Source organism: Neoarthrinium moseri, assembly GCF_022829205.1.
Source record: "Neoarthrinium moseri strain CBS 164.80 chromosome Unknown scaffold69_Wmoseri_CBS_16480, whole genome shotgun sequence".
NCBI lineage: Eukaryota > Fungi > Ascomycota > Sordariomycetes > Amphisphaeriales > Apiosporaceae > Neoarthrinium > Neoarthrinium moseri.
Genome location: NW_026055183.1, coordinates 1 through 14964, shown reverse-complemented (window position 1 = coordinate 14964; position 14964 = coordinate 1). Strand labels below are relative to the sequence as shown.

Here is a 14964-nt window from a genome sequence, read left to right as displayed (position 1 = left end):
CTGGTAGTCTGCTTCATCCGTTTGGACCTTGACCACCAGCCAAAAGCTGCAGGCGTGTACATGCTTTGAAATCCACTGCGCCGTTCCTTCTCACGGCACCGTCCCTGATTCGTTGTGCTGAGTCTGCAACAAGGCCCATTCAACATGATTGCGGGTCCATGACCAGGGGTTTTATAGGGGTCAAAGAGAAAAGTCCCACGCAGCACGGACTTTTCCCGCATTGGTCGGTCACTCTGTCATTTACTCTCCCCGACTGGTTCCTTCGACGGCTTCATCCATGTCTCTCCCCACGTGCGTCGCGCCTTTCGCTGCGAGAGGTGACATATCATGTTCAAAAGCGATCGGCGCCGCCTGGGCTGATCCGAATGGAGCTTGTGCTGGGGCGTGCCGTCAAGGCTGGACCGGTAGGCGCGGCAGCATGCCGTATTTTTGTTCACCTGCTTCTGCACTTGAACGGAAATTTGCTTTAGGCAATGAAGTTATTTGATCCTTGCTGTACGTGCACTCAGGCGGATCTGCATGAGCCAGAGCCAACGGATTTTCTGAATCGAGGCGACTACAAGGCGACGTCGTTGCGACTCGACAGGGCAAATGCGCTTTTCTTTTCTGTCGCAAGTTGGATGGCAAGTATGCGTGTGGCCATTTTTGTTGAATGGTGTACCTTTGACCAATCTTCTTGCTAAGAAATTGCGTAGGTTGCGAGAATTTCTACGTCATACCAGGCAAGATCATTGCCGCGATGTGAGAAACTGGCAAGCCGATCGAAAGACTCTTACATGTTAGGTGCTATTTGTCACACAGAGCGAGATGAACTGGCATTCTACATTTGCGTAAATCGCCACTATATCATACCGAATGACTGTGTATGAGGACCCTTGGAGCCCAGTACCGGCAGGACTCAGCGCGATATGTCGCAGAGCATTGCAACTTTATTGATTAGGTGTTACCCCAGAAAAGTGTGGGGTGATTGAAATCCAAGAACACGTAGGTAATCCATTCAATTATTTAAACAAGTACACAAGCCTGGCATGTTGAGCCAAGAACGGATGCTCGTTCCAGAAACCAGGTCCTTGTTGGATGCATCTCCCCACAACATGAGCCAAGCTTCCCCTGAGGCTCCCCGGTGCTTTGGGACTACGCAGCCATCAATCCTGGTCAGCGATATCTGGTTTAAACAAGTAAGCGACATGTCTGATTCTTCATGAGATGAGTCTATTCGATCTTTGCTTTTCTGCATGGCTCGCTCCCTAGCCATGCACTATCTCTAGGTTACATAACCTGTGCAAAAATGCTGCACTCGGCGGACCATGGATGTTCCTCCTAGCTGAGGTATTGGACTCGTGGTGACTACATTGATCCTTGAAATTCATGACCTCCTCTCCAACCGGCGAACACCCCGGTACCGTGCCAAGTCTGGGGCACTCCTGGCGGCACTCCTGGCTAACCTACATATCGCTCTGCGGTTTTCGTAACACTCTACGGAACGTGGACGCACGTCAATCACATCGGAGTTGACGAGCCTTGACAACTCGGATAAAATGAGCTTCACCAGCTTCCGCTTAATTCCTAGACGTGGAATTTTAACTCAGTCGTAATTCGTCAGCACGCTTGTGCCACTGATGAATATCGCCTTCGAGAACATGACGTGATACGCCGAAAGCTTACAAGCGGCGGAAGCAAGTATCAATGTCTCACTCCTGCCTAATCGGACGATCCGGCAGGCGTGCGAGACACGTTTCTGAATAACTCTATGATACTAACCTATCAACATGTCTGATTCGACTTTGGCACGATCTTCCGTCCCACTCCGCCCCGCCCCGCCTACCCCAGTGTCTCAGATTCAAGCCGTCATGAGTTTCTTTTTGGAAACATAGCGCTATATGAATCTAAGCTGCATATCAGACGACATTGCTGATCTGATGGCCTGTGTTTTCTAGCTGGAATTAGTCATTTAGGCCCGACAGACATACGAACAACAACTGAACAGGATGCCGCCAGGTTCACCACATGGAACAAAGAATCTTATTCGTAGCTTCATCAGGCGGCTTTAAGTCTGGACTGCGTCAGCTGTGCGACAGTGGGAACAGTACCCGAGACTAATATCAGTGATCGAACCTCATAAAGCGTACTAGCGAAGTGCACTGTATGCATGGGCGTCACTCTGGAATAGTTGCTATGCACGGTGTTTCGAGCACTGCTCCAGGGGAACTACGACCAAAAGGTCCCCACTCATGCATGAAGGTGGTCCATGTTTTATGACATATTTTATGAACTATGCCCCCCGACCCGTCTGCACATTTTGGAGCAATTTCGTATCTCTCCCCAGAGTTGCATCCCAAGCTCAGCCTACTTCGTAACGCCACCGATAGCCTTGCTTGACGTAATAATTCTGGTAGTTTCCATCCTCTTCTCTTGTTCTGTTGTGGATAACGTAGTAACCTCTGACAAAGTTGTCTCGTTCTGACTCTATCATTGCGATGTGGGTCAGCTTATCGGTTACAGACTCATTGAATATTCTTGAGTGGACCTTCATAGGAGTAAATCAATGCTGCTCACCTGTGCCGCGTTCTCTATGTCCACGCTTCTTGCATCTAGATGGGCTCATATGCTCCTGGACTATGAGGCCACCTTTATCCTGATCAGGCTCGTTCTCGTTGCAATGCCCGCATTCTGGCCATAAGTCGCAGGGTACGACATGTTCAAATTCAAGGTCTTTGAACTGACAGTTGAAGTACTGCCTGATCCGACGACACATTGTATCAAAAATGGGTCTCGCTTGAGAGGTCCTAAGTTTTGTCTCTGATAAGATGGACCGTTGGATGGTATGTTTGGTTGATCAATTGCGATGTAGCCTGATTTATGTTCTCAACTGTGCACATGTCTAGGTCAGGCTGGTGACTATTCAAGAAGCTTTACTCCTGGCGTCAACGTCGGAAATGACCCCCATCTGACGCAAGTGAAGTTGAATTAGGAAGGTCTCTTCGTGACTGAGGAAGATATTTCTTTGAAAAGAATCGTATGATATTGTGGAAAACAGATCCTAGCCACCAGCTTAAATTTGCCTCAAGGGTTAATGATCGCGGAAGGAACAAACGTTCTCGGTTTCGTAAGCGTCGTGTACGTGATATGTCATTCTGTATGACACGCTACATGCTGCTATAGGCGAACGCTTGACATGTACGTGCTTACAAGACGTTTGGACGGGAACATCCTCGTGATAGCATGGGTGATACACTACGTTCAATGCAGCCTGTGACGAATCGGATTTGTCCAATAGTGCCGATAAATGTGATCGGGATTGCATTTGTCGTATTGAAACTGCATGCTTAGATGCCATTATTAAGCGACCCTGCAAAAGTTGACAGGAGTGGCTAGGGCTGCAAGATTTGCTGGGACCCGGGACGTGTAAAATGAGTTATTGGTTGACCGAATGCTATGGATCAATGGGGAATGACAAATGGAAGATCTCTTCGGAGGCAACGGTTCTCTATCGATATCACTGCAATGAACTGCTTCATGCACAAACAACGTCGCACAGCAAGGTCGATGTAAGACCTTGAGGTACTGAAGCAGTCGGGCCGCGCAGACACATATACTGGCCGGCTGTTGTGACCTTGTAACACACAAGGGCAAACCACCAGAGAAAAAGGACTCATCGTGAAACCCAATTAAAGCGTTCAAAAACGTAAGGGAATGACCCTTTCGAACACACGGAAGAACGATGCAGTATCTTAAAAGCTGGCGCAGGGATAATGCTACGTCAAACGGTTCAAGACAATTGAAAAAGGCTTGCTGTCTAGGAAAGGAGAGATCTAGATCTACGGATTGTCTCCGATGGGATAGCTTTTGACTCTCCACCAGTATGTCGTAGCGTAATCGACCAAGGCACAAGGGGAGCTTGAACCCCTGGTCTGGGCTGCAGACTCTTATGGGAGCTTGAGATGTGGTATTTCGGACCGCTAAGAGGCTGATTAAGCCATCATTGATCAGACATCCTAAAAGTTGCAAGGTGGTCGGGTCAGGCCAAGTGTGCGCTCTACAGGAGACGAATAAGAGATCGGCGACACGGTATCGATGCTAGACTATTGTGGCGTCTGACTTGCATGGACCCCAAAATTGACAAGTCATTACCCCGGATTGAACGTGTTTGGCGCAAAGATAGTCTCTACTGGTGAAGGAATGACGGCTTTAAACTTATCTCCTGGACGGGGGGGGGGGGGGGGGGGGGAAAACAGCTGCATGTCATCTGAATGCCGAACTCACAGGTATAGTCCTTCGGGGGCGACCATAGTGAGCCTCATTCCCCGGGAGAAAACGGTCTCGTCTCACACGCGGTGGGAAAGCGCGCTGGAACGTTTTCACTCGACGAGTTCAAGCAGACTTGGACAAGACGCACATGTATTGAAGCAAGCAGATTACTCATCAATGCGAATGTGGGATTTCTTCAAATCGTATCGGCATATTCCTAGCAGGCAAGACGCTCCCTCCTGTCACATGACTCGGGTCGATTGAGACCTGCAAGCCTAGCGGGAGCCGCCCTGATGCAGGCGGAAGCTTGCTTTCTACACCTTCAACTGGCGACTACAGGCACCCTAGCCGACAGTGAGCACTATATGTTTCCTTACCAAGGCATGTGGCTTACAATTGCCAGGTATTGGGCTTCCCCTCCGCCAGGCTAGTTTGCACAGAAGTCAGCCGCCTGAAAAGCCTGCATCTACAGCTGTCTTGTGAACCAAGACGACTAGGGACAATATTAGATGACCTCGAGGGCTGGTCCTTGCATCTTTGGCCGTGGACTGGGGTTGCGCAGCCCCGAAACTGATCTTAACAACAAAGGCGCTTCACCAACAAGTGGGCAAACTGTTTGCCCCAAAAGACCAGAATAACACAATCACCCTCATGACATTATCCAGGGGCTTGAACATGAAAATGTCCCACAAGCCATGGAGGGCCGAATTGGCCGACCCGTGTCATTGGTGAAAGCCACCAAACAGCCTTGTCGAGCTGCCGACCAATGTCTAGACTCTATTGCCCCTTGGGACATACTTCCAATTAGTCACAACTATACCACGGCGGCAACTTTTAATCATTCCTCGGCCCATTCCTGGGCCGATAGTGTACTTCAGCCACTGAAACATTGTCAGGACGTACATTGCTTGGCGGGATCATGTGAGAGATCCAGTGCTAGAGACAACGGTTCCTGACGTGGTTTGGGTCGTGGCTATTGTGAAAGTCGCAAAACCTACAATTTCTTGATGGTTACAGTGGATGGAAAGCCAAGGACCACAATCTAATAATATGCTGGACTTAGTCACCTTGGGGTAGATTTGGTCAAACCTGACTGCGGCCATCAGAGTATGCATGTTGGCCCCACCTGCAGGAGAGATCCTTGTCGACCCAAGCCGCCGGGGAGACTGTAGATGAGCGAAATGATCAGGCCACTAGATCTGCCGACTTTCTACCGTACTTTTTGGTGTCTCGATCCACCGTAGGCCTTGCAGCCACACCCTCCCACCCCCCCTTTTTAGCGATCATCCCCACTGCCTCGATTGTTACATACATAGGTATGTAGCTCGGGTCGCGGCCTGCTCGAGACGTCTCAAAGCCACGACACGTTTTTTTGGGCAGCATTCCTGGGAAAGGCCCCGCTGCAAGTGTCCAGTATTGGAAACACTGTTCTTGCTTTGCGCCTGGTGGAACCTCTGCGGACCCCCAACACAAGTTTGCTAAACTCCACCACTACCGTCCAAGGCCCCTCTCCTATAATTATTGCACGCTCCCTCATTGCTCCTGCATCATCAAACTGGTTCATCTAGTCCCAGTATACCACCAACAAGAGATTGCAGCAATTATAATTCGACACTCGGATCCGGCCCTGGTACACAACCGTATCACAATGGACCAGTTCAGCATGGATTTATCGTTTGAGTTTGACTCCGACTCCGACTTCTGTTTCGATGACAGTCAGTTGTCGAGTGCTTCTTCCGCTCGAAGTTTCTCGAGCGCCTCGAGTTCTGCACCCATCACACCGCAACCTGGTCAATGCACGCCATCGCAACAGGCATCTCGTAGCTTCAGTATCTCAACAGGATATGTTGAGATCACTCCTGCGGCCTCTTCTATAAGCGAATACTTTTCTGAGGATATCAAGTGTGAAAGACCTTCTCCTTCTCCGCGACCCGCAACGCCTGCAGAGAAGCCTCCAACTACGCCATTCAATATGGATGTCATGAATTCATCGCTTCCCACATTCAGCGGTGCGAATGACTTCACGAGCCCACATGTGTTGGAACAGTACGGCTTTGTGGACAATATGAGCCCACCCCCAGGATTTGAAACACACCGCATGTCACCAGGTGATTCGTCTTTCTGGGCTATTCAGGGCGATCTTACATGCTTCAACACCCCTGGCCTCACACTATTTCCCACAGTACCTAGCCAAAGCATGCATCGACAGTCGCTACAAGACAACCAACCCGGACGCCAGATCCATGTGATGAGTGCGCGGCAGAGATCTAACGCACTCCAGGACGTTCAGAATGGAAGTGAAAGCGGAAGACGAAACGCCAGGAGGAGGCAAGACCCTGACGTCGACCTTCATTACTCTACTGCTAGAGCAGGGGAGTTTGTATGCCAATTTGAGGGCTGCGGGCTGAAGTACCAGAGGTTAGAGCATCTTAGACGCCACACATCAACGTAGGTACACTTCCACTGCATGGCTGCCATCCTATTACTCACGCATCGCCTAGGATTCACCATCGCTTACATGACTACGAATGCCCGTTCTGTCCAGGCAAGCATTTCAACCGCATGGACAATTTTGTGTCCCACGTCAACCTTCATAGAAAGAAACCAAGGCCCACATCACGCACAAAGCCCCACCCAGGAGCAGAAGCCTTTTTTCAGAGTTTGATCGAAGGAAGAAAGCAACGTAAACCTAAGAAGACGTGAGGCGGTAAGGTGGAGCCAGAAGGTCAAGTTGCCAAGATGAATTGCGAGAATTCTGCACACGTATGGCATCGACATAACTACGAAATCCTGATTTGCATATTTCTGTTGAAAATAGGGCTTGAGCGGTTGAACTTGGAGTTCGGCAGTATTTGGTATCTGGTATATGGTATCTAATTCTTTCTTATGGCGGTCATGTTTGTTAGTTGTCAATATGCGAACGAAGCAAAGTGAATGAGCGTGGCCATCTGATTTCTCTTGCGCGTGTGCATCTGGTCTCGGAACTATGAGATTTTCCATCATGGGGCGAACAGGCATGATGACATTGAGCGTCTACTGGACTATGAACTCATTCCTGGCGACAAAACAAGACTTGACGACCCGCGGGTTTTGTGCTGTCTTGGGTTGATCTTTGCGTGACTTGTGGAATGAATGCTTATACCATTGACTTACTTGCATATTTGCACTGTAAGTCACGTCATGCAAGACAGTGGATGGAATTCGTTTACACTAAAAAGGCGCCGCCAACCGTAGGCTGGGCTGAGCACATATCCTGGTGTGCTTCATGACAAAGTCTTCTTCAAGTCGTACCACCAGACAACACACATATAGAGACCAAAGAAGAAAGCGGCATTAGATCAATGCCGCTTGGCGAGGTGCATGCCAAGAGACGCAGGTCGTTATTTCCGAATTGATTACCACGCTCACTACCTTGGAGTTTGCCAGAAGCTTTCTCTTAGTGGTGGCCAACCTTCCCGGTGATCGGTATGAATGCCAATTTGTTTCATAAAGTGTCACAGCCGGCTATTGAGCTCACGTAGACGTCGTTCGATTTGAGCCTCAATCTGCGTTGGACGTTATGAAAAAGCAAATCGGGCGGGCATTAGTCTGTGCTGGCGGAGGTCCTTTTCCTCAGAGCGGGATGAAGTACCCGGAGAAAGCAGACCAAAAAATTGAGACCCGTACTGACTGACCATTTCTTTTGTTCCATGGCGGAACGAGTGGCTGGAATTGTACCTGTCGAGATCGACCGAGACAGGGACTTGTCTAGGTATTGCCACATGACGGTGATAATATGCACCAGGGGTGTAACTTATGCTTTATTGCATCAAACAGCGACCGCAAGTGTTTGCCGAAGTAGCAACACATAGTTTGCAGTGCATCAGGATGGACCGACATTGTGCAGGCGATTTGATTACCCAGAGAACCAATGGTAGCCTTCGGTTTAGTTGTTGTTGCCTGTCGTTTGTTGCCAAAAGTGCTTTGCATTAATGATGACCCGGGTTTGTACAGGTCGCCCTGCTAAGCCGTCATGGTGTCTCCAATGATGAATCTGAGAGAGACCCGGCAATCTGGGACCATTCAAGTGGAGAAGTCGAAGTCGAGATTAGCAACCAAGGACGTGAGAGTGGGGAAAGCTGTCCCTTTGACAATTCTGCGCACCGCCCTGTTTGGCGTTGTTTGAATAGTTGAAGGTCTGGACCGGTAGTCCCCCACGTATAATCTGTGTTCCCCCAAGCTGATGGGGGCGGAATCCCCCAGAGCTGTATTGCGGGATTGCTTCTTGCCAGTGTCACAAGCAAGTTCGGCGGACGCAACGTTCACCGCTCCTCACTGCATAACTCCAATGCGACCCTAGCTGCAATCCGGGAGCTTTATCACATTGGCCGACTATTGTGCACGCTTCGTCGGACCGATGATCTGATGGGTCGGGTGGTGCGACCAACACCTAGAGGCCCAGCCTCGTCACGCACAGCCATTTGACTAAACACCAAGTCGGCCCATCATCTCGGCTAAGGTCTGTTGCAATATCAGAGAATTCTGGTTTCTACTGCCAACAAGGCGATCGCGATTTGCATTGATACCTTCCATATTTGGCCAGCCCAAGGTCACAGATTTCTTAATAATACCCTACTGCGTCCTGCACCATGTACACGCATATAACCAGCCTGCTTATCAATTCACTGCCATGTCTCACTGCAGCTCTAAGGCGTATACATAGCCGTGTTACAGCCTCTATACTGGACCCCTTTAGCAATCGCCTGCTCCGCGCACGATGGTGCTGTGATATCGAATGCAATTGGACAACGTCCGGGAGCGAATGATTACTGATTAAAAAACATAAAAGAACAGTTTGACAAACTGTCAAATAATCGTACGCGTGATTCATCGTAAAAGCAACCCCATGCAAATGTGACGGGTACTGTACCCGGGTGCATCCAGTCGTGGTCTCGGATAGGCGTTGTCTCTACCGCAGTTGCCGCAGTCAGAACCCCGTTCGGATGAAGCAGCTTCCGCCGGAGGCTTTGCTCGGCAGACATTGTCTGCCTGAAATGTCGAACTACATGTGTTCTGCTGCATTATGCTGTCACTCGCGTTGGGTGCAGAACGACTGAGTAAATAGGAGTTACCTACGGGGGAGGAAAGCTTTGCCATCTCTCCGCCTCAATTTTACTAGGCCCGATTTGGGAAAGATCATTCACCGTTGCTAATGTGCCGCAGGAGACTTCAAGGGAAAACTGCGGCCCCAGCCGCCAAGACAATGTATCATATGCTTTTCATAGACCTGTGGCCAGACGATGAGAAGAGGCGATTGACTTCAGACTGTGACTGCTACTGCTATGGATTGAATGGTTGATAAGACCAGCTGGAAGATAAGTTGGCAGCTGGCTGCGCGAAGTGCACAGCCACATAATAGTGGCAGTGCATTTGCTTGTGTACGATCACCAGACCTCATCGTCGTTGCTGAGGTGCACCAGGCGGGGATTATGGAATTCATCAGCAATGTTGCGCCGAATCGGTGCGGATCTATTCATCGTCCCTATTTCAACCTGACCCAAATGCCACAATGGATGCGTTGCCCTCGTACGAAGAAGCTACGACGGCCGCAGATTGGCTTCAGCTGGCAGCACCCTTCGTAGCCACCGGTGACTGGCGCCGGTGCTGTTTGGTCAGCAGCCATTTCTATAGACATTTCGCAGCTCGTTTGTGGTTGGACCCACTTGTGACCTCGAGAAGATTTGGACTGCACCCTAATGATGGTACGTTGTAATGAGTCTTAACTCTCACCTAATTTCAACCAGGCATACGCACAGTATTGGGCCCCATGCTGACATCCACCAGATCTCGCGTGGTATAGAAGATTCATCAACATCCAACTTAAATCAGTGCGGCTCAGCACGCGAGCACTGGTGCGGTCGTTAGACTTCCGGGATTTCGCTGTCAGAGCTTCTGGTCTATATTCTACGGAGGCCAGCGAAAGGGCGATATCCGAGAGCTTTAGGGAGTTACCGTCTCTCTTCCCACGGCTCTTATGTCTCCTCGTCGACGGCCACCCAGAACTGAACCCGGAAGCACTCATAAAGAGCGAGCCCGGGAAGGAGGTCGACGGACCGGAGAACGCGCTTCAGTTGCTCGATCTGGCCCACTGCCCTCATGAGCTCACATCTCGGTACTTTAGACCAAGGTACTTTCGAGACCTAGTCTACCTCGACCTCTCCGGCATCCCAGGTTCAGTCAAGAGTGCAGTCATCGCCTCCCTCAAACCCGAGTGTCTTCCCGAGCTACGTGTGCTGAAAGTCCGGGGGCGTGAAATGGATGATTCTACGGCCGTTATACTGTTCCAGACTTTCCAACGACGTTTGTGGAGCTTGGACATATCTGAGAATAAGCTCACTGATGCCTGTATCAATGCGCTCATCGAGAATTGCTTCACTGCGTTGTCGTATCGCACCGACACACACTTTGAGATCGAAGGTAAACTCACAAACCCCCGCCGTGTTGGTAGCATTACGCAGGGCCCATTTGAATTCATTGAGGAATCAGACTCAAGCGGGTTTTTCAATCACCCAGCACGGTTTCTTCCAGATGCTCCACCATACCTACATCGCGCTGACCAGGGAGACTTGCAAGAGTGGCAAGTTGTGCGATCAACCGGTGCAGGACATTCTAGGGACGACAGCGCTGATGGTGTCAGGAGACTGCTGCTCAAGGATGCACTATCAAACACCGTCTCTTCGACCGGTACTGTAAACCAACAGATCCGCACCAGTCACGGTGGTATTACCCACCTATATCTAAATGGCAACCGCTTCACTTCCGGGGGCATCGAAAGACTCGTGAAACATTCTCTAGGCAGGCTAGAACACGTGGAGTGTGACTCATGTCGCGTCTGGTCACCATGTCTAGCGGTCCCAAAGTCCTTGCCTGAGTCTCTTCAGGTATATGGCTTCTTTGATTCGAGCCATCTGCTGCGCCCCGTCTTCTCGTCAAATCTGCGATCTTTGCGCCTTCATCATTCCGTAGTAACACACGTACCCAGTGTCACGGCAGACGGTCTTACGCCGCTGATGGCAAACATACACGCAGAGACTACCTTCCGCGAGCGTGTTCAGTTAGCATATCCCATCCCTTTCTCGCCGGATATGAATCCTCGGGTGGTTTCCCTCACACTCACTGGGATTCCGACGCGCTCAGTTGGGCCCCTTATCTCTACCTTGACTCGGTTCCTCGACTTGGCCTCCGCGCAACAGCAAGCGGTGGCTTCTGCCTCAAGACTGTCAGCCGAGCGAGGCTCTCCAATGTTGACGGGACTGAGACACATTCGGCTTGAGCTGGAGCCGGATTACTCGGATGATTCTCCCAGCCTATTGCTTGAAGGGAATGGTAATTTCGATGATATTCTTGACCCTGCGGGCGACACCATCCAGGGGGGCCCAGATGTACCAAGGGAAATTTCCTCGAGAGCCACACAAAAGCCCACAAGAGGGGCCAGTAGTGCCTCAACAAGCATTCCGGATCCTGCGGTGGCTCATGAGTATCTTCATCTTCCAGAGAATGAGTACCTCAATTTCCGGGTTGATGCCTCGGAATCCTGGAACGGAAACATGTTCACCATACCAGTGTGGGTGGGCAGTGGTGTCCCAGGACCGCAGCCAGCTGTCAATGAGTACATGGTCAACTTGCGAGATCGTCGGCTTCACCGGGACGTTGGACCAGCGATGCCCAATCATGTAGAGGCTGGTGTTCCGTCCGGGTCCTACATCTTCTATGCTGCGTGGGATTCCATGGTCTTCCCTAAGCGACTGCCCAAGATCGACAAGACCCCGAGAGGGTTGGTGCGGGATGTGGCCACCGCGATCAAGGAATACAGACAACAAACCAAGGGTACTGCAAAGCATTGGACAGGACGGCTGGAACTTGTGAGAATGGAGAGTGGTAGGAGATATCAATCATCAGACTACTGGCGCTAATGAGCATATGCTTTACTCAAAGCCATTACTGTACACTTGTAATGATCGATTAGGTGCGATGCTGGATCATCCTGACGGTGAATGTGTGAATCAATGGCCCTTGCTCAACTTCCGCCACGCAATATGCGTCCCCTACAACATGAACGGTTCGAGCCCTTCAATCGACTTCCCCTCATGGGCGATGCGAATCAGGCTCAACCGAGTAAGCCGCACGGCCAATGTCCACCAGGCTCGACTTGATCCCCACGGTGAGTTTCTAGCTTCCATTTTCCATCGTTGCCTCGAGTGGCTTGGTAAAAGTAGGGCCAGTGTGATAGAAACGATATCTCCTCCACGCCCGGCAACCGTTTTACGTATCTCTGGCGAACTATCTCGCACCACTGTAGATGCGCAGGCAAAGAGAAATCTTCTGCATCATCGATTTCTAGAATATAAAAGTCGCAGTCAACTACGTCTTCGGGAAAGGAGAGCCTTTTCAAAAGTTTGATGTTTCGCAGGTTTTCGATTCGTCGGTCGTGACCCAAATCCTATTTGGGTTACCTTTAGTGCATCAGAAGTCTGTTGGCTTCACCTTACTCACACACTCTATTCTCGTCCTCGCTGACTTCGTTATATTGGTTTCACTCAGAATCAGCCATTCGAGTTGGGGAAATGCCTCTGCAATCCCAAGCGCATAGAGATCAAACTCCGATGCATTGATGTGTAGTCTCGTAATGTTATGCAATGCGTATGGTGGTCTCATCCAGTTCGTGAATTTATTGAGATGCAGGCCTTATAGTACGCTTGGCTTGCAAAGGTCTATGACAACTCGGCTTTCGTAGCATTCTTCAAGTCTCAGAAAACGAATGTTGAGCGATTGGTAAGCTGTAATAGCTTTTTCAAACGACGCGGCCTGGTTCCAGGTGAGTCCCCAAAGGTTCAAGTTCAATGATTCAAGCTCTATAAACACTCCTGGGTTTATCATCTTCGCCAGTTGCTGAGGGAGTTGAGGACTGATCTGCGCAGACATGCAATCAATCTCAATTGCACCTCGCCAGCCCCTCGAAAGGTCCGATTCGAGGATAGGGTACCTGCCCGGCCACGCAGCTGCAGGTTGGATCGCAAATGACACCCGCCTAGCACCAGATGTGAGTATCCGAGCTGTCGCAGTTATAATGACAACTTACTTCACGTACGGGACCACGTTTGGAAGTCGTCCATTAGACTGTCCGGGACCGTGTCTTTCAAGGAAGTTCAAGATATCAAGAGAAACCACCCACTGACATCCCTGGAATCGCAAGGCCTTAGCCCAGTAGCGTATCAGTAAGGTTCTCATTTCCATGCTTGTAGCGGCGATGCCAGTGAGACCTCGACCGCCGGCCTGCTTGGCAATTTCGAGCCAGACCTCATTGGGAAAGGTGTTTCGAGTTGCCATGGTGTCCGTCACCGACGCCAGTACCAGGTACCAGTACAGATCGATGTTGTCTGGGTGGCGAGAGTGATGAACGTGATTAAGTTGAAAGGTGCACCTTGAAGCGCTTGAAGCTGCGAAGTAGAAGTCGCAAGGCTCGCGATAACTGCAAAACGTCAGGCAGGTGAAGGGCAGTTGAAGGAATTCGGGTAGGTAAACTGAAGGAGCGCAAGCGAAGTGAATCGAGTATTGCGGGTGCCTAATTTCGAAGCAGCCGTTTCTCAATTGTTCACATAGGTATGCATTTTCAAGAGGTTGGCCTTGGCCTTGGGTGCCCAAGCAGTTTCTGGCGAAACCCTTTTGGCACCATCCCCCAGTTTAAGAGCCAGGGAGCAACCAGCCGAATGTTGTGCACTGCTGTGCATTAGGTGATGCCGTGATTATTGAATTATTTCGTGACTGCTGATACCAACTTTCCCCGAACCGCGTTGTGTGTCTTTCGAAAAGCTAGTGCAAATATTTCCTTGTGATTCCAGTGTCACAGAGGAATCTGCCCAGAGTGGCACCAAACACGGCGGCCTGGTGTGGTGGAAGAGCGTCTGCTGTGACCTGATGATACTCATCCTACGCGCTGACCTGCATCAGAAATATACATAGGCAAGTTACCTCCCTTTTCACATTCTTCTCTAGGTGTGTGGGAAACGTCATGTTCGGAATGAGCATGTGCCAAGTATTTTCTTCTTTTTTGAGCCTCCACACCACAATATGATAACACGTCGAGCCATCATCTGGCTACGAGTCTGCAGTCATGAATTATATATATAAAAGCATCCTTTCCCATATTTAGCAAACATCCAGAGTGTTTACTATAACGACTCCTGGTGTCACAGTACATATCCTTCACCCCTTGATGGTACTGCATGCGCCAACAAACTACGGAGATGCCTGCAAAGGGTTTCATTTAGCTGATGACAATAACAACAAAATATAACCCAAATCAACATAAACGCTATGGAAACCCATGGACTATTCAAATTGCAAACCTATCTGCTGACCAGGCTGTGTCATTCTTGGCATGATATCTCAGATTGGGGCCCTCTAAGCGATCAGCGCCGAAGGAGTTTGACTTGAGCACTGTGACATACCAATCCCGGTCAGGGCACTTCACGTGGAATACAAAATCGCCCTCACTGAGTTTCCAAAGTCTCCAAAACCCATTAAAACCACCAGGAGGTCTGTTTGGGACATGTTGCCCGTCGTCTGGAAATCTGGCATGCCCTGGAGTCCTAGGTGCGGTAGCTATGTTGAGTGTTAGTGGAGCCGCCTAACCACAGCTGACCTCACTAACACGCTACCACTGGTGAGCCGGGGGGG

The 14964-nt window shown here is 50.1% G+C and overlaps 3 protein-coding genes across 3 annotated transcripts; 2 read left to right on the top strand and 1 right to left on the bottom strand.

Moving 5' to 3' along the window:
• Positions 1 to 5896: 5896 nt before the first annotated feature.
• Positions 5897 to 6700, top strand: JN550_011501 (uncharacterized protein; the record flags this gene model as incomplete). Its single annotated transcript, XM_049309873.1, has 1 exon — positions 5897 to 6700. One exon carries the CDS (start codon positions 5897 to 5899, stop codon positions 6698 to 6700), a length of 804 nt encoding a protein of 267 aa, XP_049166477.1.
• A 3096-nt stretch (positions 6701 to 9796) lies between these two features.
• Positions 9797 to 12200, top strand: JN550_011500 (uncharacterized protein; the record flags this gene model as incomplete). Its single annotated transcript, XM_049309872.1, has 2 exons — positions 9797 to 9989; positions 10072 to 12200. The coding sequence occupies 2 exons, from the start codon at positions 9797 to 9799 to the stop codon at positions 12198 to 12200; spliced, it is 2322 nt and encodes a 773-aa protein (XP_049166476.1).
• A 772-nt stretch (positions 12201 to 12972) lies between these two features.
• Positions 12973 to 13614, bottom strand: JN550_011499 (uncharacterized protein; the record flags this gene model as incomplete). The annotated part of the gene is made up of 2 exons (XM_049309870.1): positions 12973 to 13315; positions 13376 to 13614. 2 exons carry the CDS (start codon positions 13612 to 13614, stop codon positions 12973 to 12975), a joined length of 582 nt encoding a protein of 193 aa, XP_049166475.1.
• Positions 13615 to 14964: the final 1350 nt, after the last annotated feature.